The sequence below is a fragment of the Cloeon dipterum genome, chromosome 1, assembly GCF_949628265.1.
Source record: "Cloeon dipterum chromosome 1, ieCloDipt1.1, whole genome shotgun sequence".
Lineage (NCBI taxonomy): Eukaryota > Metazoa > Arthropoda > Insecta > Ephemeroptera > Baetidae > Cloeon > Cloeon dipterum.
Window position 1 is genome coordinate 30,983,352 of NC_088786.1, and position 23,373 is coordinate 31,006,724.

Here is a 23,373-nt window from a genome sequence, read left to right on the forward strand (position 1 = left end):
GCGAGCAGGCGGGCGGGCGGGCGGCTGTCTTGCTCCTGAGTGTGTTTGGCAAGTTGTGTGCATGAGGCATTGCTTCTGCAACTTTGCCTCCGAAATGAGTTCACACCCTCTTAACACCGCCGGCCGATAACTTACTGGTGACGAATTTCAAGATGCTCCTTTCCGGTCGATTGTGTGTTCCTGGTAGAGCGACAAGGAAAACCGCAAATTAAATTTTCGCTCAACGCTGCGTGATGGATTTAATTGTTCAACAACAAATAATTAAATTTAAAAATCAAGGAACCCGTTGGAATGGTTGTTGGAACCGGCTGCCGATTTAGGAAACAAAAGCTGGCCAAATATAGCAGCCAGTTAATCGATAAGTCATCAATTTAAAGACTGGGAAAGATTAGGAGTCAACATTTGGTTGCTCTAATTGTTCGTTTTTTTTGCCAATTTTAAGCATTAATACATCTAACAAGAAGCCTAATAATCTCTATATTAAACCTATATCTTTGTGATCATGAGAAGCGATAACATCACAATGGCTACTCTCTTTGTCCTGCATTTGTTTGCTACCGCTGTGACAGATACCAAAAATTTAAAGGGTCTCTTTTTCCCTGATTTTGATATTTTTCCTCGAATCAATTTAATTACATTAGTATTTATTTTTAGGAGCAACATCATTATCTGGTCCAACGCTTCTCTTTAATCTCGTTCTATGCAGCGTTTTGTCGCAGCAGTTTTGTGCTAGCTTTTTCTCTCGCTCTGCCTTCTCTCATAAAAGGATTATTCCCGAGATAACTTTGCCCACTGTCACAATAAGCGCCAAAGGCTGTAATTTAGCGAACGGGCCTTAAGAGCCGCATTTTATTCGGCCGGCGAATAAAAAGCCAGCCGTGCGGGCAAGTGCGTTTACAAATGTGCACGCCATCATTTAGCCCTGGTCGAGAGTTCACCGTCTCACTCTCTCTCTCTCTCGAGAGAGAGAGGGAACCTCTGCTTGTTAATACATATCACGTAGTACTTACACGCACTTAAGCTCGTTCGAGCATTAGTACACGCTATGCGTAAACACGGCTGGAAAGTTCTTAATGCTAGCCAAAAACCCTCAGCGTGCAAATTATCTCAGCTTCCGGAACGCCGTATTGAATTTTTGCGCTCGACGGGCAAAACAATTTGGCGTGATTTGCGTGGGAGACGACGTACTTTTCGCCAGCCGGAAGCTCAAAGATTTAGCCTCGCGAATGAAAGGATTTGCACGCCGTCACGCTCATCGCCCGTAAAATTTAGAAAGGGCTCAAATTGGGAGAATCTCGTTGCTGTGCCACAGCACCTGCATTTTGATTATTAAAAGGAAGTGTAATTAATTAACTGACGCAGCAGGCCTCGGGGAATGTCTGTTAATTTAATAAACGTGTTGGCTGCCTGCCATGAGTTAACGCAGCAGCCTCCTCCCTGGTTGAGAATTTTCTATATCAAAATATTTCTTGATGCAAAATTTTGATGAAAGAATGAAAACTTTGAAAACTTAATAAAATTAAATTCAAGTACTTCGTCACGTCAAGGGAAACAAATTCATCGACCGTCGCACCACTCTCTCACTCCCACGCCGAGTGCAAAATCAAAACTGGCGTGTGTATACACACTGCAGGCCTTTCTCCATCGATGCGTGCACGTCAATTATTTAGCAGCATGGGCAAACGAGCGGCAGTGAATTTTTGATTGAAACCCGCGGCTCTCGCCCGCTTAGGCTGAATCTTTGATGCGTCTCTGCTCGGCAGTTTGGCGAGCGATGAATTTTGATTAGGCCTCTTTTCTGCGTACCGGAGAGGGCGAGTGCTGTCTGGGCGGCGCACGGCGCAAGTGCCGGTGGCCGGGGCCGCTCGCGGGAGAGCGAGCCAACGCAGTCAGTTGGCGGCCCGACTCGAACATGTGCCGTGGAACGCGTGCCGACGCCTAGTGCGCTGGAGACTGCAGTTGGTCATGGCCAGGCTGTTGTTGTGCGACGTGCTCGTGTTTGTGCTGCTGCTCTGGCAAAATAATGCTCCTCACAAAGTGCGTCGAGACCCCCGTGTGAGCGCCGTCGACGCAACCTCCGACCCTCCGCCCGTCCTCGGCCCGATCGCCTTCGAGAGCTGAGGTCCGGCGCACAGCCTCGCCATGGTGGACCCGCTCAAAGTCTTCTGGGTCCTCACCAACAGCACTTATTTGAGTATGCACCACGTCCTTTGATCTTTCGGCCGTAAAGGGGTGAAAAATCGGGCAACAGGCCCAAACGTGCGTCGAGTTGTGGGCGGCGGTAATGAAGGCCGTGACGGACAGCCGCCGGGGAAATGAGATTTGTGTTTGAATCACGCGTTTTTCGGCTGCAAGGGAAATCAAAGGTGTTGCTGAAAAAATCCCCTAGGGTGTTGGTGAATTTTTAGCAATTTTTACCAAACACATTTTCGTTTTTAGCTGGAACTTTAATCGAGTTGATGTGAGGGATAAAAAAAGTGTATTTTACTCTTTGATTTAAATTACTCTTTGATTAAAATACAGCCATAAAATCGGTAATGCAGTTATTTATAGTTGTTGCTGTGACTGTGAAAATAGCCAATCCGACAAAACTCATAAATTTCCCTCTGCCAAAACATAATAAAGTAGAACTTTGGCTAAAAACGCAAGCCTGATCGTCTACTGTACAGATTCGTTGGCTTTGGCCGGTCAGTTGCCGTCTGCAAACAATAATTCGCTGGGCAATTGCCAATACCGTGTGTGCTCAACAATAACCATGTCATGAGCATTCCATAAAGCCTAAATGGACGTTTCCATTTTCGGACCGCAGCGCTCCTTGCCTTTTATTTGTGCCCTTTACAATCGAAACATCATTATTATTGCTCCGGCGACAGCTGCCGCGTTTCAGCGAGCGCTGGCAAATGAAAAATCGCAGAGTGAAAAGGAGAGCGTTTTTAAATATCGCGGAGCGCCGAAAGAGTCGGCGACGACGTAAAAAAAGGCATGAGGGAGGAGAAGTTTCGTTCGCACTCATCCCCCGAGTTCCACCAATGCTAATGGACCATCAATCAATTTTAAAGCGCCTCTCGTTATCACCGGCAACGCGCGGGATAAATATGCACTTAAAACTTTCACCTTTGCTGACGGCGGAAAGCAGCAACTCTCTTCGAATTCTGACTGCAAACGTTAAGGCATAAGGGGTTATGTGGCCTTGTTTATGTCTCCCAGGGATCTTTTGCCACGAAGAAAGTTTGGGGTCGAAGGATTTTCACTTCATCGGCCATGACCGCCACCGGGCGTGAGCGTGTGTTTTGAAAGGATTTTTGGCAGCTCGGCCGGCTTACAGGCGCAAAGGCAGTTTCCTCGGCAAACAAGACCAGAAATTTTATCTCAAAGCGGCAGGGAAAGGTTTAAATTTGGCCTGACACATTAGCACGGTTGCGCCTAGCTGCGCCCCGATCGTGTTTCAAACGAGCAAAGCCAGACGCTGTTTGCATACGGTGACAATTAAAACGTCTTAATTCGACAAAAGCCGCTGCTAGAGCGAGCTGTCGTGCTGCTCAGCGAAGTGATATTACAAGCGCACGCTTGTTAAAATAATAATTGGGTGAGAAACGCGTTTGCCTCTCGCGAAAGTTCGGCAAAGTGTGTGCGTGAGCAGGGAGTAATTTGTGGTTATCGGATATATTAAAACCTGTAATTTGCCTCGGAAGATTTCTCCATGAAATTGTATTTTGCGCCTGCTGCATCTCTAGAGAAGTAGAGAGAGAGTATGGAATGTGGTTAGAAATGAAATTACTGCTTGCCATATAGTGGTTGGAAAATAGCAACGGGATAGCCAAGTGCGTTGGAGGTTGTAGAGCTTGATCTCATTACTTTGTGAACTTTCATGTTGTTTCTCATCTTGCTTCTTAGAACTCTTAGTAGCAAACTAGATGAGAATAAGTTGCTTCAAGGAACAATCTGTTCTGGTCAAACATGTCTCTGAAAAGTCAATGAGAAGAAGTAAAATATAATATATCTAGGATGGGAACTGAAGATTTAATGGCTTGCAAGAAACGGCCAACTTTTGCAAATGCTGCAATGAACTTAAAAATGCTCAAAGTATTTTGAAACCCTTGTCTTTTTTGTGGTCAGTTCACCATAAAGGGGATACGATGTCACTGTTCATAAAAAAGAGTCCTTTTCCTTCCTCTCCAGAGGACCTGTATTGCCTTGGAGCGTGCTGAATCGGCGCCCTCGTCTCAGAGCGGTGCCTTTTTGCCTCTGCTCGTACAACATCAATGTTCGCAACTGCCTGTTTTGACGATCGGCCCTCAACTTTTTGCCGACTCCGGACTCATCTCATTACCAGCGACGGGCGTGTTTATTAAGGCAGCTGCCGTTGTATTAGCAAACACAAACTTGCCTAATCAGAGGCGTAAAATCGATCGGCGGCAACCGGCTGCTGACGAATGAGCGTCGATTAATCAGTCACTCTGTGCTTTTTGTCGCCTCAGAAACTAGCGTCTTAAATAAATCGCGTGAACTGCTTTTTGCGCCGCGCCGAACGGAAATTCGGGGCCGAATTCGGCGCGCAAAAACGATCAGATTTGGCAGCGGACTCGGATGCAACGCGCGCGGGGCTATAATTATCGTCTCTGCATGAAACAATCGCGCGTGGCGACGAAATTGCTTCACCGCCCGTCCTCCCAGCGGAGGCAAGAGTGCAAGATTAATTAAGCACAGCGTGCACCGGCGGCGTTCGCGCGCGCATTAATTAAAAAGCAAGCTGCTGTCGCAAAAGTGCAATAAATTATACGCGCCTTGCTCCGCTGGAAGTGTCGCGATATTCCTCGCAAATCTATTTGTTTATAATGCTCATTGCTCTGTTTCATTACTTAATACCCCTGGCATTTCAAACCTCAGAATGACATGGCGCTGTTTTTATGAAGGAGCAAAAGTATGTTTCTACTTAGATTTTTTTTTATTTTGATCGGATCATATCTTCCGAGACCGGTAACTTTGTGATAGCGAACAACTCGCGAAAATTCCGCGTTTCAATAAAACATCGCGAACGAATGACAAGGCCGCACGAACCACATTTGAGGAAGCCCAGCACAGAAAAGGACCAGCTCGTGTTACTGCCCCCGCACTGAGGTCTTTTGTTAAAACGCTTGAAATTCATCCGTGAAATTAAGTCACGCATGCTGGAAAGGTGTAAACCAATAAGCAGTTAGTCGGAAAACTTTCGCAACCGTCCCAAATCTGAATGGACCCGTTATTTCAATGTAAGAGAATGAAATGAAGGCGCCAATCAGCCCGCACTCGACCCCTCGCTCAGATTCTCACATTGCAAGTGCACGTAAAGCATGTTGCAACAATGCGAAATAACGGCTAATCTGAATGCACTTTCTTTTCAATTAAATTAGCATATATCCAAAAAGCTATTTATCCGTGTTTCATGCACATATGTTGGACTATATTTTCATGAGAGAAGCATTCTTACTAAATAAAAAGCAGCAGATGTGGCCAGAATAAAATCTTAGCATATGTGACAAAGCCCGACTCCATTCCGTTTGAGAACTATTTTACTACCCCGTTGTGTTATTCGAGCCTCTTTCAACTTTAAAATCCATTAGTATATACCATTTTGAAGTAAATTGAATTGGAAATGTCAAAGTTCAGAATTGGAAATCGAGTTTGGGTTTGAAATTCGCTGATGTCTTATTCCTTATTCCATACCAAATGGTAACCCGCTTATGAGATGTAACCACTGCTGCCTACGTGATGCGAAACGAGAGGATTATTTCAATGCTGCCTTTGAAATATATTTCTGGGAATTTCTTTTAAACAAAAGGCTCATTCCAAACAGAAAAGGTCCTGTCAAATGAAGCAAAATTTCACTAGCGCCTCCAGCTAGAATATATTCTACAATGCTTTTGTTCTGCTTCTATCGTAAACATATTTTCGTTGGAAATATTCAAAAATATTCTTAGAGGATTGAAGCAGAGATAACAGATAACCGGCTGGTGTAATTCAACGCAAATTTTATTTATCAAACACACCCTACACTGCTGATGAGCCGGCAGAGCGCGCGTGCGGGGCCCATCGATTTTGCAGCAGCTAAAATTGCACGCTCTCACCTATCTCGGCCGTGCAATGATTCGGGAGATACACGCGCCGGGCGATCCGGGGGTGCGTCCAGCAGCTGCCCTCGATTCAATCCGTTTGATTTATCCCGATGGGCGAGATGACTTTGGAAAATCCGCACTTTATGGACGCCTGCATGCGACTGACGGAATAATAAAGACTCGAATTTGCGATGCCTGTCTCTGGCGCAGGCAGCACCACGTTTGAAACACCATCGATCAGCCTTCTGCCTGCCGTTCATTAAACATTGCTGCCGTATTGCAATGGAATATTTATTAACTCGGCCTTTGCCTCACGCTCGCCCGTGGCATTCACACAAAAAATGCTATTAATGCGCGTGATGCGTCGTTTTGCAGAGGATAATTGCGTGGGTTATTACTCACAAGAGTGCAGTTGGCAGTTGCGAAACTCTCTGGTGAAAGTAGAAATGAATCCTGGAATCAGCAATCAATCTAGTTTTCAACTAAACATACAGTTCTAATTTTAGTCAACTTTATGATTTGGCCGAGCTTTGAACAGCTTTTGAAAAAGCAAATATTTTACTTTGATAGATGAAAAATACATGTACGTTGACAAGCATATTTTCCATATGAACTTTGAAAATGATTTAAATAGCCAACTCATATTGATTTAATTGCCTCAACAACCGTTGAGGTTTCTCAAAAATCATTATCTAAAATTTGTTTATTATTACATTTTGCGGTTTTAACACGAAGGGTCAAATTTTAGCCTTGTTTACGCTTACAATATTGTTGTCAACAGCGAATGGCTGATTTCGCTTTGGTTTCGCCAGAAATTCTAGTCCCAGAGTACACAGTTCCTCCAATCAAGGCGAGACCTGTTTGAATGTGGTGCAAACAATTATTTCCGCGACCGCGTCAACGGCCAGCCTCGCCGTCAACGCGTGACATACCGCCATCGCCGCTGTCGTGTTCGATCACGCTAATTGCACACGTGTGCAACGGTCTAATTTGCAATTTCGCACGTCGTTGGCCGTGAAATATTTAACGAAGGACGCCGGCAGTGTGTAAAAAGAACACACATGTACACTCTGCTGGTTTAATTTGCCTCGGTCATTGTTGTTAATGTGTAACGAGCACCGAGCACCACCCACTTTGAGCATTATGGCACAATTAAATTCTTCTGGCCCTTTCCGCCAGAGGGTGAATGGATTACATATGTATAGCCTTAACTATTAATATTACTGCGGTCGCCGGCATTGTTGTCTCACTATTATGGTGGCAGGCTGCTCGTTTCGCGGCCGTAAATTAGCACCGCGCCGCAAGTGCTTGTTCAAACGTGCATCAAAATTACTTTGTAATTCGCCGCGTTGCAAATGTGGCGTGCGCATTTCCATTCTCCGTTGTTTGCGTGCAGCGTAAATCTTGTCTAGAGCACATTTGCAAATTGATAAATATATACGCGCGCTCTTCTTGCAACAATGGCGGTATGCTAATGCAGTGCCAGAATAAAAATACGAAAATTTTTTCACAAGGCCCGCCGCATCCCTTAAAGCAACGCTGACCTCCATTCTTGTTTCCACGATATATATATTGATTTTGAATTCCACATTCTAACGGTTGATTGGCCTGAGGTCACATCTCTCCAATTCTGTGACATATCTCAGATAAACATCGGGGCGACGTTCAATCTGGTGCGGTTCGAGCGGAGATGGATGGGTGCTTTTTTCGGCCGTGTGCTCGCTCGGCTCCCCGAAGGCTCGATATAATTGCACTAAGCCGACGGGCTGGCTGTCGACAAGTGGACTTGTTATTATTGACTCTGGCCACAGCGACAGACAATGACGGCAGTTATACGACCCTTCCTCCTCTCAAAACTTTCAAGCTAGACACCTGAGCCACTACTCCTACCCAGCGGCGGAAGACGCGTGACTACGCTTGTTTTTTGTTCACCGTGCTAAATTATGGAGCTGGGAAACTTTTCAGGACGCTCACTTATCGTGCGAGGATAAGCGTGTTGTATCTCAACACAGTATTTTTTTTTCAAAAATTAATTTTAAATTCACAGGGTAAAGCGTCTCAAGCAATACAAAAGAACAGAAAAATGACAAGAAAGTTAAAAGTTTTCAATCAACTGTGTGAAAAGATCATCTATAAGAATTGTCATTTTAATTTAAACCTGAAAATCCTCTTTAATTTTTGCACAATTTGCAAAATCTTTATCAAACGCATTCTATTTTTTCTTATTACGGTAGAAACTGAAGTAAAACAAGCAGTAGAGCGTCGCGTTTTTTTACTTTATCGTACCTAAAACACTTTTTACGATCGGAACTGCCGAATAAACAAAAAATCTACCATTTGGCTAATTTCGGTCCTGAAAACCCTTAATTAAAAGTATTTTTCATCAGCGTAATTTGAGCTGTGGACTTCAAAGCAAAACAAGCAGCCTGTCAGCGCACCCGCAGTTATTTTTCACGCACTTTTCCACGTTTCGCTTTAGCTGGCTTTTTAGCGATTCATGTTTCCGCAGCCGCCGTCGAAAGAACGGAACGTAAAACCGAAGACACGTCTGCTCCCTTTTTACAACACTCTCCGCCTACGTTGCACAAGAAGTAAAAAATCTGGAAAGAGTCAGGCATCTGTATATGCCGATGCTTTTTTCCGCATGCGTTTTCCTTCTTTTCTTCATTTTACGCGTCGGCCAAGAGAGAACTCCGCGAGATTTTTTTCCGATCCGCGCTCGGATTTGGCGCGTCATCTCCGCCTTTTCGCCGCCATTATATACTACTACTCGAGCTGTACAATAAATATCAGGCACGCAGCCATAGGAAAATTCACCCTTTGCATTGCAGCAAGGAAAAATTCACTCGTGCTTCTATGTATTTTGATCCGGTACGCTCCGGAAATGAGCCCGTAATTGACGTTTCCTGGCGGTAAAAAGTATTCTTGCTAGCTTTCAAAGCCTGTGTAGCACTGGACTTTTAATCACACATTCTCTTTGGATGTCGGAACACGCTGAGCCACGTGATGAAATGCGCGAAGCAGGAAAAAAGGGCAATGCACTAATCCGCACGTTTCGCTCTGGACGCGTATATACGCTAACGACTATATTTGGGTTGGAAGTGTCAATGCAATTAATTGAAACCGTGCATTACTTTGACATAAAAGGTACGCTTTTATATCTTTGCCTCATCAACTGTGTAAAACGCTACGTACCAAATTCGCTGTTCATTTAACTAAGCTAAAATGGCGTATGAAAAAATTTAATGATCAAAATTCATCTTTCCAACATTTTTTATAATTCATACTGGAACATCCTTTGAAATCTTGATGTGCTCAGCAATTTATTTTATTCGCTTAGTTGCTCTCCTGTTATGCAATTGAATTTCAAGGCTCCCGCAATTAATTTTAATTATAAAGAATTTAAACTGAAAACTAAACTGTCCATCTTTTTGTACAGATGTAATTAATGCACCCTCTGAACAGTTAATTAATTTTTACTTAAATCATACACTTCAGGTGGTCTATAAGCACCATCCGTCTGGATTGAAACTGGATTTAGCAATGGAGCCAATGATTTGACATGTCGTTGAAGCCGAATCGGTCATTTTTTAAGCTGTGCCCTTCCAGCTCATTCGAAATAAAACCCACGCAAGTTTGATGCTTGTTGTCGGTTTTCAAGCGTGTTTTGTTTTCACACAATCAACATCTACATACTCTTTTTAACAGCACAACATGAGGCGAATTGAAAAGAGTGCCACAGATGTTAGCCGCTGGATTTCGTTGTCAAGCAATCCCATCACTCACGCACATACCATTCTTTCGCGCGGTTGGTTCCCAAAGAGCGGATGAACAAGATGAAAGAGGGGATAGCGCCTAATTCAAAAGCATCGGCGTCAGCAGAGATAGCGTGGCAACTGAATAAATTACGCACGCGGCCCTACGGGTGCGACGACGGCCCATTCTGCGCCATTGAGCCCCAATACCGCTGCGAAACACGTTTGATGCGTCTGCCTATCTATCTCCATCTTTGGCGTCGGAATAATTCTGGCCCAATGTGCAAAATGGCGGCCGCGACCAACTTTCGGCCGCACGCAGCAGGGATCGCAAATAAGACGATTATTGTTTGCCCTTCTTCAGCGAGCACACCAACTTCTGTTGATTTATTTTCCCGGCAGCGCGGTTTTTATTTGGACCACTTCCAGAGCAGGCACACAGCGGGCTGTTTAATTTACCTTAACCAAATTACTGTATTTTGCCCACTGAGTGTGTGCGTGTTTGCCTCAAAGTTTTTGCAAAAACTTTGTCAGTGTTGGCAAAAGTTGAACGCGGCCGGCTGTCTATTTTTACCAGATTTAATGCCGAGTTTTCGCGAAACTTCGGCTGGGGAAATTTCAGAGGTCAAATAGTGTCTCACGAACTGGACGTGATTCATTTTTATTATCAGTAAAAAGTGGAGAATATTATTTACAATGACCCGTGTTGCTGCTGTTTGTGCTTGCTTCACACTGGGGGAAAAAGCAGTGGCAGAGAGTTAATAATACGAGTGGACAAAAAGCACGATAAATCTCAAATAATTTGACGGAGAGAGCGCTTCGTTAGGCCGTTTTTCACTGCAATTTAGCCGAGCGAATACGAATGAACGGGGCCGGCGGCTTTTTATTGCGATCGTCGCGGATTTGCGATGCCGACAAAAACTGGAATGACCCGACTGATCATAATTCTCTGCGAACGCGCGGGAACAAACAGCTGCTGGCCTGAATGATCTCGAGCGCGCCGTACTATCCAGTTCATCGGTCGGCCAAAGAATATCGCGCTGCTTTTGTCTCACCCGCGCTCTTCTTGCATTAATGCAATTATTCGAGCTCCACTCGTTCTTTGCAAAAATTGGAGCAGCGCAAGCTGTTCTTTTCTTCCACCGAGTTGTGCAACTTTTTTTGTGTGTGTGAAGGAGCGAGTAAATGGGGCGGAATTTCGCAATTTGTGCTTAGTGGCGAGTGGAATCTATTTTGGTCCGAGCGCTGTCGTTCCGGTGAATTGTCAGATTGTTTTGATGGGACGAAGACGAAGAAGGAAACCGATCAAAACATCCCCGTGATTCGTCCATTAGCACTCAACTAATACTGTAACGCAATTGCATCCCTTGGATTGTGCTATTTTGTTTGTTATTGCCTATGGAGTGAATAAAGCAACTTATTCAATGGCTCTACTCTTATCTGTGTGGGTTTTGAAAACAGTACGAGAGGCTGAAAGTGAACAATTGAAGAGTAAAATAATCTCGTACCATCTTAATAGCACGTTTTTTATGCTTCTCAGTACAACGCTGCATTATTTAATTTGAAAGAACTTAAGAATCACTGGTCGATAAAAATATTTGGCTACTTTTATTACTGAGTAAAATTAAAAAAATAGAATCAGAGACGAATTTTTGTGAAACCCCCTTAAATAATCCCTTGTGACCAAATAAATTCCGGATTTTTTTAAAATTTATTTTAAAGAGTAAAATTCTACTTCCTTTGACACAAAAATCAGGAAAGACAAATTTAAATTCTGAGTACATCAATGAAGGTTGCAAATTTTGTTCAATATTTTCCCGCCAGAGAAGTTTATTTTCAAGCAAAATGAAAATTTAAGTGCCGCTCCAATTTTTCCAATAATTGTGAACTGTATAAAGCAGTTTTATTTTCAAGGGAGCATTAAAAGTTTTTTCTCAAGCTGATATTGTGCAAGTCCCGATTATCCCTGCAGCGCACATTAAAATAAAATAAAGAGAGATATTGAAATACACTAGAAAAGTACCAGTTTTTATGGTCGTAAAAGGCGATATGTGCTCTCTCAGATCAGAATGCATGCAAAATTCAGTTCTATTGTTGGTCGGAAACTATCATCTGGGCGGGAGAGCGCCTGTAGATATCGAAAGTAGGCAACGCGCTCTACTCCCAAGCGGCGCTCGTTGCCTATCACAGCCTCCATTACCCGTGTGCTCTTACGCCAGCGTTGCGCTGAGTGTAGAGCGGCAAAGAGCACTCTTTGCTCGGCGGAAAAAATCTAGCAACAGCCACTGCAGAGAGGTAATGAAAATTCGAGAACTTTTCGCCGTTGCTACCGTGTTTTCGAAACAGGTGATGTGTTCTCAGATTATTTTTTTAATAACTTGTTCGTCAGTGCCTTTTTCCACAACTTTGCTCTGCCAACATTTTACCCTGCAGTCGCTCGGCTTTTATTAAATATTTTCGTGGACCAAGGCGGATGTGAACACTACTCTGTTGCCAAATTGCCCAAATTGGTTGTTTCTGCGATGCTTCACTTCATACTCGGGCTTCCAGCATTTTACGATCTTTATACTTTGACGAGTTTCCTTGAAGATCTTAATAACATTGAAAATTTTAAGTGGAGATGTTGTGAAGTTTGCGATGGATTGCTCTAATTGTTACATGGCCAAGTTAACTTTTATTCTCTAGCCAGTAGGATGTTTTGTTGTGTTGGTTGGCTACTGAATTTGCTGAATTTTACCGAGCAGCTCCATACAATGAGAGTTATTTATCTATCCATGACTGTGGTTCAATTTATTTATTTAAATTGTTTTTGTTCACCGTAAAAACTAAACAAACAGCCACGAAATTTTACGCGCAATTGAAGCTAAATTATGCGATATTTATTTATTTTTATTCTTATGCTGGCTGATTTTGGTTGGAAATTCATGCGAAGTGGAAACCATTTGCCACATGTGAATTCCCCACCGCAGGCGTAACACCAATTTCCTCTTTTCGAAATCCTGCCGTTGGTGCGGCGCAAATGATCGGCGCGCGAAAAGTGTCGCCAAGATGAAAGCAGAGCACGAAACAGGCCATAAGTTTTGATGTGGTGCAAATTTGAGGCAAGCACCACTGTGCAGATCCACCCAGTGGATCTTTGTTTGTCTCCGAGCGTCGTCGGCCAAAAAAAGCGGCCCGCATTTTTGCCCACTCGCCCGCCGCCACAAAGCATCGCAGGCGCATTATGTATGCGTGCTCGCTCGCTCTCTCGCTCGCTCGTGCTGCGGCGTTTGATGTAATTTATTTATTTTTTTCTCGCGCGCGTTGGCTGCTCCGTCGAAAGCTGGGAAAAAAACACGCCTCCGCGCATTTTGACAGTTTTTCGGCAGAAAAATATGGGACCAGCGAGTTTCATCAGTCAGGCGGCGCGCTTATCAATCCCATTCCGGCTTTTTGCGCCGTCGTTTGCCCTCACGAATTGGCTTGATTAATTCGCGCTGCCTCTAATTGGATTTCCGCTCTGAAAATGAGACCGGGTAATTGAGGGAGAGCGAGCGAATTCCGCGACTTGGCACATGCGTGCTTATTGATTTTACGATTGTCGCCCTATCATTAATGACTAGTCAAAAATGCGCTCGCATTCTAGCGTCATCCTATCTTGACGTTGAAATCCAATTTGCCAACTCAGCGGAAGAGGAAGCCCGCACAATTTATTTCGAGTGTCACTCTGTGCCTCACAAATTGTGGATCCAATGAGCTAGCAGATACTCTTCGTTGGGAACCCCTAGAAATGTGGTGAAATTAAAAAATAAAAATGCGGAAATATAAAAAAATAGGCGTACCGTGCACATTTTCCAATGACTAAAAATCAGGGAAATCCCGTGGATTGACACCCATGAATACCAGCCCGTTGGCTTGCATTGTTAAGGCATTTTCAGGAGTGTCAAAGCAATGGGAGATATTTGAGCAGTTCGGGGATGCTACCCAATGTCAGAGATGGCAAAAGGTGGTTTATTTAGTGACTTGAAATGCACAAATAGCTCAACGAGCTGGGAGGCGTACCGACGCCGACTCGCCACTTGCTGATTTGCGCACCTTTCCAGCGGCTTTATGGACAAATGTCTGGCGTTTCAATTAAAAGAGTTCGGTGCGGGGAGGCGAAAAGATGGCCACATTGGACCAAAGCTCCTTTGATGTTTATTTTATCCGTTTGATGGTGTTATTGGGACCTGGGACCCAGTGAGCTCATAGCCCACGGGAGGTGCTGTGCAGAGTTTCTCTAAAAAAACTTTTTTGTATCAGATAGAGACTACGTCTTGTCAGTCTGTGTCCTCAACAACGAGGATGAAGTCCGTTTTTATTATATTATGGTCCGTGTCCTGTTGGCAGTGTAGAAAGCGCTGAACAACTTCTTTTTATAATACTTGACTTAGAGTCTTCAGATCCCGGATATCTCTGGGCGTCTGGGCGCAACCCTGACTGAGGTATTTACGTCAAAACAGCAGCTCTCTCTTTTCAACTGGCGAATGAAAAGCTTTAATTCCAATGCAAAGCTTCAAAATCAAGAAGCAATTATTTCAATTCACCACCGGTATTTAGCCAGAAACTAGAATGAAATGGTTAAGCCTGCCTGTACTTTCCTAGAGGTACAGGAGCAGTAAGACCCTTACATGAAGTACTCATTCATTAGGGCTTAGTACTAATTAAAATCCATAGCAAACGCACGCCAATGAACCAGCCTGTGCAGGCTTACGCCTCTGACTTCTGACTGATAATGAGACGAATAATAATCTCGTTTCGAGGACACTGCTCCAGAAGCAATTATTAAACATGCAATCCTTTAAGCCGTCAACTTAGAAACGAAAAGACGCGCAATCGAGGCGAGTGCATCCGAGCGATGCCAATGTGTGCACTCTCGACTCGACCTCGTCAATAATCGGCCGCTCCTTTCCTCCCTCTCTGCTGTACATAACATGCAGTTTATGAGACTCGCTAGGGAATCGGAACGTGCGCGCGCGAGGAAATTTTTTCCCGGGGAAGAATCTTCGCGGTTGTTGAACCACGCCGATAGAGCCGGAGGGCAAGTTAATGTCCCTGAAGAATTCGCTGATTGAAAGATCGTGATCTGCGAAATGGGTTAACGAGGGCAAACGCCATGATTTGGGAAACTTTGTTCTTGTTGATTCCCAATGTGAATTAAAAGTCAACAGGAAGGAAAACTCGGCGGCTGGATGAGTAAATATCGCGGGTGCGGTTTCAAAGAAGCAGAGAACTTAATTAATTCTCAAGTGACATTGTCGTATTTCATGCAATTTTATGAAAATTCTAATCTTAACTGAGGGTAGGATTATTTATATTGAAAAGCCTCCACAGAATCAATAATACACAACTCGATAATGCAAACACAGCTTATCCTGCATCTTCGCGGAGCTTATTTAAACTGCAAGATGCAACCTCAGTTCATTGAAATGCGCATTGCATCCTCGTCACTGTAATCTCACACGTGCTCATTTCTCAAATAGAATAAGCTTGCGCGTCAAAACGCTGCGCTCGGTAAACAGCCAATAACCATCCAGTCGCATTCACAGCCTGGGTGTAGTAAAATAATCAAGATGCCGTGACAGAAATGAACTCGCGGCACTTTTATCAGTGGCTGCACACAGCAGCCAGCGGATTGCATTACAAATTATACTGGCAGAGCAGAGAGAGCGTAAATAAAACGGCACAACTGCATGCTCTCGCTGCTTTTATATTATCTATCACGCTCTCGGTCCGTATAAAATATCGACTCTTTCCTGATTTTATTACCATAATTTATAAATTTCCTCGCTCGACTCGCAGATTGCACAAGATCTTTTTTGCGTCATTTGCGATGCAAACTGGTAAACTCTCTTCGACAAGAAACATTTCGTAATTAAAATTTTACACACGTAGTCGCAACCTTTTGAATTTGTGCTTGTGAATCACGAATTTATTTTGGATGTGAAACCCCTCGCGCAGGACATCTGCTTCTCCAATACTTCCGTTTGGCTTCACACAACATTTTTGTGAAAGGGTTTAATTTCCATCTGATGGAGAGCGAAATGTGAAAGCTCTGTCTATCAGCGAACGATCCTTCGGGACAAATGCTCGGTTTCCAAATGAAAGCGAAAAACGTCGAGCGGAAAATTTACAATTCAATGGAGCGAGTGAAATATTTGTATCCAACTGTTCTATGTAATTACGCAACCCAAATTACCAGGAATTTGTTGGCGATGAATAGCTCTTAAATAATTGTAGATGCTGGGAAAAACTGAATATCCCGTGAGGTAAAGATCAAAAGCTGAGATAGTTTTTGTGCGTTAGGTCCCACAATAAACCACCTTCCGATTTAATTTTGCGTTCGTGAGGCAACGCGTTCTTATAAAAAAAGGAGGAAAGCGAGTTCATCGTTGTTAAACCTCAAATATTGATTTTTGCAAAAATATAAAGAGGCTGAGCTTGAAATTAATAACTACGCAGACCTTGTCGTTCAAGAACCTCATTAATTTTTCACAGTTAAAATATTTTACAAAGTTTACGAGATAGGAAAATGTTTGCTAATCTGACCCTGGCATCGATCGATTTTTGCGCACGTGCTGAAAAAGAAATGTATAATGTAAGCACCGTTTAGCGCTACAGCAAACAGGAATTTCCGATCGGCTTGGCTGATCCCAGTGCTCTCCCTGTCAATAAAACAAAGTGCTCGGCCGGATTACAGGTGCAAAATTCCGCAAGCTCGCTCCGGCGCTTGCTTCACCCTCCATAAATGTGGGCCCGCGATGAACGCAGTTTTACCCCTTATCAGCATGTACGCACTTTGTGCATGTGCGAGTCCAACGACACGTGATGAAGATACAATTTCGCTGCGGCAACGCGGTGGTTATCAAAGCCAAAGTCAGTCAGCGCGCGGGCCTCGACGTCTACGCGATGAATATGGACCATTTGCTAACGGCTGCACTCCATTGTGCGGTTTATTAGGCTCGGGCTTTAGCCAGCCCCGGCAGCTGGGGCTGATTTACGCATCCAGATATCGCCCCCACGCATGCAGGCAGCCCGGCCGGCACGAGACTTTGGGCTTTGCAACCGCAAAGATATGGCCCTGGCGCGCGTACAAATTTCAATGTGATTCCAAGAGGATTTGCCTCCAGGCCGCCGCGTGCTGGTAATAAGATGCAATAAAATATGGCCGTCGCGCCCACCGAATAGGCAGCCGATTGACTCTAATCGGGATAAATTGGCTCTAGGCGCGCTGCCTGATTTCAATTTACTGCCTCGCTCCCTATGGCAAGGAATAGAGTGGAAATTGTCGCGGAATAGCCATTTCGCACCTTCTGAATTCAACAGTTCCATTTACGGAGCGTCAATGCGATCGAAACATTGCCAGAATTAGAAATAATGTTGAAATTGACCCAGGATAATGTCTTTTTGGCGGTCATTTTGTCCAATCTAAATTGCAACAAGATTAACATTCATGAATACCTGTCTGTCGAACCAGTTGAATGATCTGCCTTCGAACTTTTTATTTATATCTAGCAGCGGAAAAGTTTTTATCGGTGCAAAAAGGCAGAAACTTCCTGACCGCACAAATAACCCATATCTATCAAAGTCAACAGCCGCACAAAGGCGTATCACAAATAACAACACATCCATTTCATGTACGGTAAAAAATTCGCGCCACGTCGCTGTAGGAAATAAATTGAGGCGTGAGCCAAGCGCAGCCAATTAAACGCGGCTGTAAAGAGCGAAAACGCAATTTCCGCGTGCTAAAAGCCGTCGGGGAAGAGCAAAAGCTTCGTGCATTTTTGCCAGCAAACAGCCCGGTGGCGCGCACAAAGGGAATTTTTAATGTTGCACTGTCGGCCGGGTTCCTCGGCGTGTCGATAATTGATTATCATCCGGCGAGAGGCCAGTTTTGAGCTCATGCATACACCAAAACGGTGCCAGCGCGAGAGATTCCGGGAGGATTAGCTTCGTTTCAAATGCACACACACGCCCGCGCCGTAATTATTACAATATGCTCAGCGAACGTGAGCCGCCCGGCTGGCAATAATTAATTTCCTGCGACGCCCGAATTTATTTGGACGCACACGATTTAATCTGCTCACCCGACCGCTCGCCGAATTCACTTCTAATCGCATTATTTCGCGGCCATATTCAACTATCGATCTCAGCTGCAGATGTCAACGTGAAAAATGAGCCGCGGGCAGAGCTAATTTGCGCCCCACTTTTCACCGGCTGCCACGACGGAGCTGCTGTGCAACGCGATTATCAATTTGTTCGCGATTCGCCGGTCCATTATTTTGCAATCTGTTCCTGCGGGCGTTTTTGTCACACAAGACGCGAACGCGGTTGCTGAGTGAAATAGAAAAACGATCGAAATTGTTTTGAAATGTAAGAGCCCTGTTTTTTCCCGCCCGAGGAAAACGAATGGTTGCTAATGAACCGCGACCGAAATTGTCCGCTAGCGAAATCACAATTCAATATTCGAGTGGAAATTCTGCTTATAGCAGCACATTTCTAAACGTCATCAACCCTGCCTCTCTTACCATCTTAATGACAAAATGCTAGAAACTTACTTATAAATTCAGCGCTGGAAACTTTATAAATTATTAACGAGACGCAATAATTAAAGTTGACAGTGTTGTAATTGCCATATAGACACCAGTCTCGGCTAATTCAAAAGTTAATTACACTCGTTCGAAGAAGAAGAAGGTGTCTCTGCGCTGCTCAGGTTGATCAAGGCACTCTCAAGCTGTCACACTCTAAAATGCCGCGATGAAATTTTAATGGTGGGAGGTTGAAGCGACCCAGATTCGACAATGGTTCCGTTCCACACAAATTTCGACTCGTTAGCCGACCAGCGTATCTGTGCAATTAAAGCCTCCCCTCTGTAGGTGGGATTATGAAATGAAATAGGTCGCAAAGCAAACACTCCAAGAAATACGAAGCGTTCGCCGGCAGCAGGTCGCGTTTCTTCCCTCGAGCCAAAACAAACCGCGAGGAATTCTGAAAAATTCCACCTCTTCCTCGTTAGCTAATGCCCGCCGCGCCCGCTCTTTCTTTTTTACCTCATTTTCTTGCTCTCCCTTTTCTCCCGACTGAGTTTGTAATTCATTAATTACAACCCATTCGTGTTTTGTGTGCTTAAATGTGTGTGCAGCCGTTCCTCTCTTTTTTCCCGTGTGTTTGCAAAAGCCAGACGTATGAAACAGAATTTTTGGCCAGGTCATACATCATGCATTCCTGCGCCCAGGCAAGTCGGCTCGTGATTGCCAGCCGTGGTGTAAATCATTTTTAATTAGCGAACGAATTTTAAAGCTTGTGACGCAATTAGATGGGCGCCGCCATAGCAAACTGATTTTTACTCGCGCTCAAAATGCCTGGTATTAAACGGGCATCAGTTCAGCTTGGAAAATTCCTTGTACTGTCAGTCAGCCCAGAGTTGAGGCAAAGGCGGTAAAATTGAATATTTTGGCCATTTGTGCACGTAGAGAGATAGAATTTCAATAAGGAAATTCAATTTTTACCGTCGTTTTCTCACTTGCACCATTCAAGGCATTGCGATATTAAATGTCGAGTGCTGCGATAACGAGGATTTGGAAGGCTTTCAGCGAAATGGGAATATTGAATTAAAAGCGGGCAAAAACGTGTGGTTTATTTTACACCATATTCACGCAGCGACTCAAATGCTGGCACACCGCACAAGTAAAATCAATTGTATCGAAAATGGGTCCTGTCCTCTCTGCACAAAAAAAAAATGCTTTCAGCTGTGCGCGAAAGCGTGTTGTGCCCTCTAATAATAACGCCTTTACGCTCTGAATTATTTATTCGCAAGCGGCTTCGAGCGCTGAGAGCGACCATAATTGCGACCGCAGAGCGGACGAGCGCAAAAATGGGATTTTCTGCCAGCCCGCATGCACCCGCAGAACATTTTTTGGGCTAGTCACAAGCACGTAGAAAAAAGGGTCAATATCTATAACTCAGCGTGCTGGCAATACACAGCTGCGAGGCCTAAAAAGCTCTTTGAATACATACGTGCGCGGCACACGTAGCAAATTGGTACATTGATTCGCAAAAAGCAATTCTTTGAATTATGGAAGTAATTGTATTTCATTTTAAAGCCAGCCGCGTACACTCGAATATTTTTTGAAACATTTTTATGGTAATACAAATGTCCACATAAATTTAAGGGATTCGGAGAAAAGCTGAACTCATTAGCAGTTCGTTTCCATTAGAAAACTGTTGGCGGTAAAACAGGACAACTTTTTCTGCGAGCTTATTTTCATAATATATGTTAAGGCGTACCTTCTCATTTTGTTTTGTTGTAAATTTCTACAACCACGAGTGAATGTTTTTTTAAAAACCATTAAATAAAATTTTAGTCATAAAAGCATTTTTTCTGGTTAGGAGCAAAATGAGGATTACCTTTGGAAAAAATGTACATTGATGTGTTCTCTTTAATGCACTCTTTCTAGATTAAAAAATAAATAAATCACAAGTAATCGTCAAGTTTTAAAAGAAAATGAAGCAGTCTGTTTTTTATGCAGCAAGTTTAGCAATAAACAAGTTTTTTTACAATTTGGCGGAAGACAAGCAAACTCACGTAGTGTCAAGGCGTACCCCCAAATGAAAAGAAACGCAGACAAGCTTGCAAGGGGCCTAAAATTAAAAGAGCGCGCATCGGAGAGGTCTGCCTGTGCGCGTCCTCCTTTTTGCAACGTTGTTTTTTTTCACTACTCTGCAGCAAAAAGCGAGCGCGGCGAAGAAGTGTCTGTTGCTGGTTAAAAAGGAAGAATAAAGAAGGACAGACTAAAAGAACTCGTCGCTCTTGATTTTTATGTTCGCAAAAATAAAAATAAAAGTTGGGCGAAAAGCGCACGACATAGTCATCGGGTCCTCAGCCAAACAAATGGAACTTCCTTGTTCCGCGTAGCGCTAGCTGTGTTGCTCGCTGCGCGTTTTGTTTGTGTGTGATTTGTGCTTGAGCGATTGGCTTTGCGGCGAAAATAGGCTGGCTGCCTGATCAAACAGCCAATGTTCTCTCCCTGCTCAAACACAATGGTCCCATTCGGTAATTGAGTTTCGCTTGGAGAAACGCCGCTCAAATTGCTACCGGTCGCCTTTTCTGGGAGAACAAGACAATGTCGAAAGTGCTCCGATCGAGGAAAATTTGTGTGACGTTTGACATTTGGAACAAGCTGAGTGGCAAATCGACTCCTGGCGCTTAACACGCTTAAACGCTAAAATGAATTCGAACGAATGTATATTTTCTCACGAAAATCGATTTCAAGTGAGCAGCACAAAATGGTTGATGGAAAGTTTTCTTCGACAGAAAAGGAAGGAATTTAGTTTAAAATTCTTAGGATTGAAGTTGATTAACTGAAATTTTGAGGTATACAACAATACCAAGTTGTGCCAGGTCTAAAATTTATCAAAATGATTTGAAGGGGCAGTACAATTATGTTCAGTTAAGGAAATTTTTGATGAGATTATTGGACCCCTTTTAATATTTTGAAAAAATAGGAAAACTTCGTGTAAGGCTCTGAAGCTTTTTCAAAATTTATTAGTGGGGCAAATACTTGCAAATATTTTTTTTTTTTGCTCTTTTTATCCCTGTCCGAGGACCGGAGGACCGGGAAGGGCGCGCACTGCACTAGCACGAATGCTGAAACCCGGGTCCCAATAACACCGCGAACGGATAACATGGGCGCACCAGGCCGCACAGGGACCCCGCCCACTCAAGGGCCACTTGCTTCCGCACCGAGGACTGCTTTGAAACGCTAGACATTCGTCCCGTGAAGCCAAATCACGCATGCTGGAAAGGTGCAAACCAGCAAGTAGCGAGTCGGCGCCGGTGCGCCTCCCAGCCCGTTGAGCAATTTGAGCAATTTAAGCATATTTAATGATTCGGTATTTTCGTGTTAGCCAAAATTTTATCGCAATTTATCCTATTAAAAAATAGGTTTCATAAAAATTTTTAAGTACTTAAAAGTGATCATTAATCAACAAAAATTGCCTTCAAAATTCAATCTTAAAAATTTTCCATTTCAATTTTATGCTCCTTCGAAGCTCTGGAATTTCGGGAATCTCGATAAAACCATTGGATTGCAAATTTTTTCCCGGTGATTTTACTTGATCGTGTATAAGCGCTCGAGTTTTCTAAATTGACCAGCAACCTAAAATTTTCCGTGTTGGTGTTCCTGCTAAATTAAATAACGATCACACAAAAAATACACCCGAAAAAGGTGGAGGCTGATTGAGAAGCCGCCTTGTTGATATTTCGCACCAGCATCACGTCAGGATGTGGGCCTAATTACAGATAAACAAAAGTTTAATTTGCCGGCATTCTCTCTTTACCTCTCCCCGTGCAAACATTACCCAGTTCCACCAAAAAGATGTATATGCGCTCGGAGATATAATTAACTCTCCTGCTGAATGCAAATTAAGCTGCATTGGCACGCATTTCGCATGCAAAACACGGAGGAATCGAGCGCCATTCGCCCTTGGCTGTGCGTCTGCCTGGAGCGGAACCCCGGAGAGAGCAATTACCATAGACTAACGTGGCCAAATTTTCGTGATTTCAGTGACCAAGTTCATCCGCATTGGCATCGCCGACAAGAACGACAACCCGCCCTTCTTCGACAAAGCGCTGTACGAAGCGGAGGTGGACGAGAATGAGGACATCCAACACACGGTGCTCACAGTCACGGCCAAGGACCTCGACGAATGTGAGTATTCGCCCAACTCGACCCTGCGTCAGTGCCCCGGGGGCCGTAGTACGAAATTCGCCCGTCGCTGACCGCTGAAACTTTGCGTTTGCTGTCTCGCTTTGAGGCTTGCTTAGCATTTCAATTGTGCAGCAGTTGCATTAATGAACGCGTGCGAGCGCGAGTTTTGTTTGCTCTGCCTCGCGAATGAATTTATCTGCGTGGAAACAGAAGCCTTTGTTTGTTGCCCGTTCAACTAGAAAGTGAATAAATGGGATTTTCATTAATTAATGCGTTTTCCTGCCTACCGCCAGCGAGTCCAACGTTTTCCTCGCTAAAAGCAATCGGCTTATGATGCAACTTTCAATAGCAAATTCCCGCGCTTCAACGGGAAATCTTAATTTTCTTTGATGGTCCTCATCGGCGGCGGTAACAGGATCGCGAGACGTCGACCGGCTATAATCCGCCTGATTAAAGAAGCCGCCGAGAAAAATTTATCAACAGTAGGTACAGCCGGGATTAAAAAGTTTCATTTGCTACGTGCTGCCGTAGCATTCTTTCTGCTGTCGCACACTTTTAACGAATACAATAAACCAGCGGTATATACGCGATCCCACGGCAGACTTTCTTGCTCATTTATCGCTTGGCTTCCAAGGGCCTTGAGGCCTTTTTCCTTTTGCAATAGCTCCATTCCGAGATGAAGATTATTTGCAGCGATAAACGTGTCGAGCCCTGTAGATAAGTCGGAGCCGCCTCCATAAAATCCATTGACTTTTAGACTAATCAAATTAACGGTTAAAAATAATGATAAAAATAAGT

General features: G+C 43.9%; 1 protein-coding gene across 11 annotated transcripts in view; it reads left to right on the plus strand.

Annotated features, from left to right (window-relative positions):
• CadN (Cadherin-N) overlaps window positions 1-23,373 on the plus strand; it is a 179,767-nt gene that overhangs the window by 124,643 nt on the left and 31,751 nt on the right. For 10 of the 11 annotated variants that reach the window (XM_065488164.1, XM_065488139.1, XM_065488180.1 and 7 more), the window contains exon 17: window positions 22,432-22,575. In XM_065488164.1, coding sequence (XP_065344236.1) covers window positions 22,432-22,575 — 144 coding nt within the window. Of the gene's footprint in view, window positions 1-1,898; window positions 2,195-22,431; window positions 22,576-23,373 lie in introns of those variants that run through there. The other variant, XM_065488189.1, reaches the window with a different exon arrangement.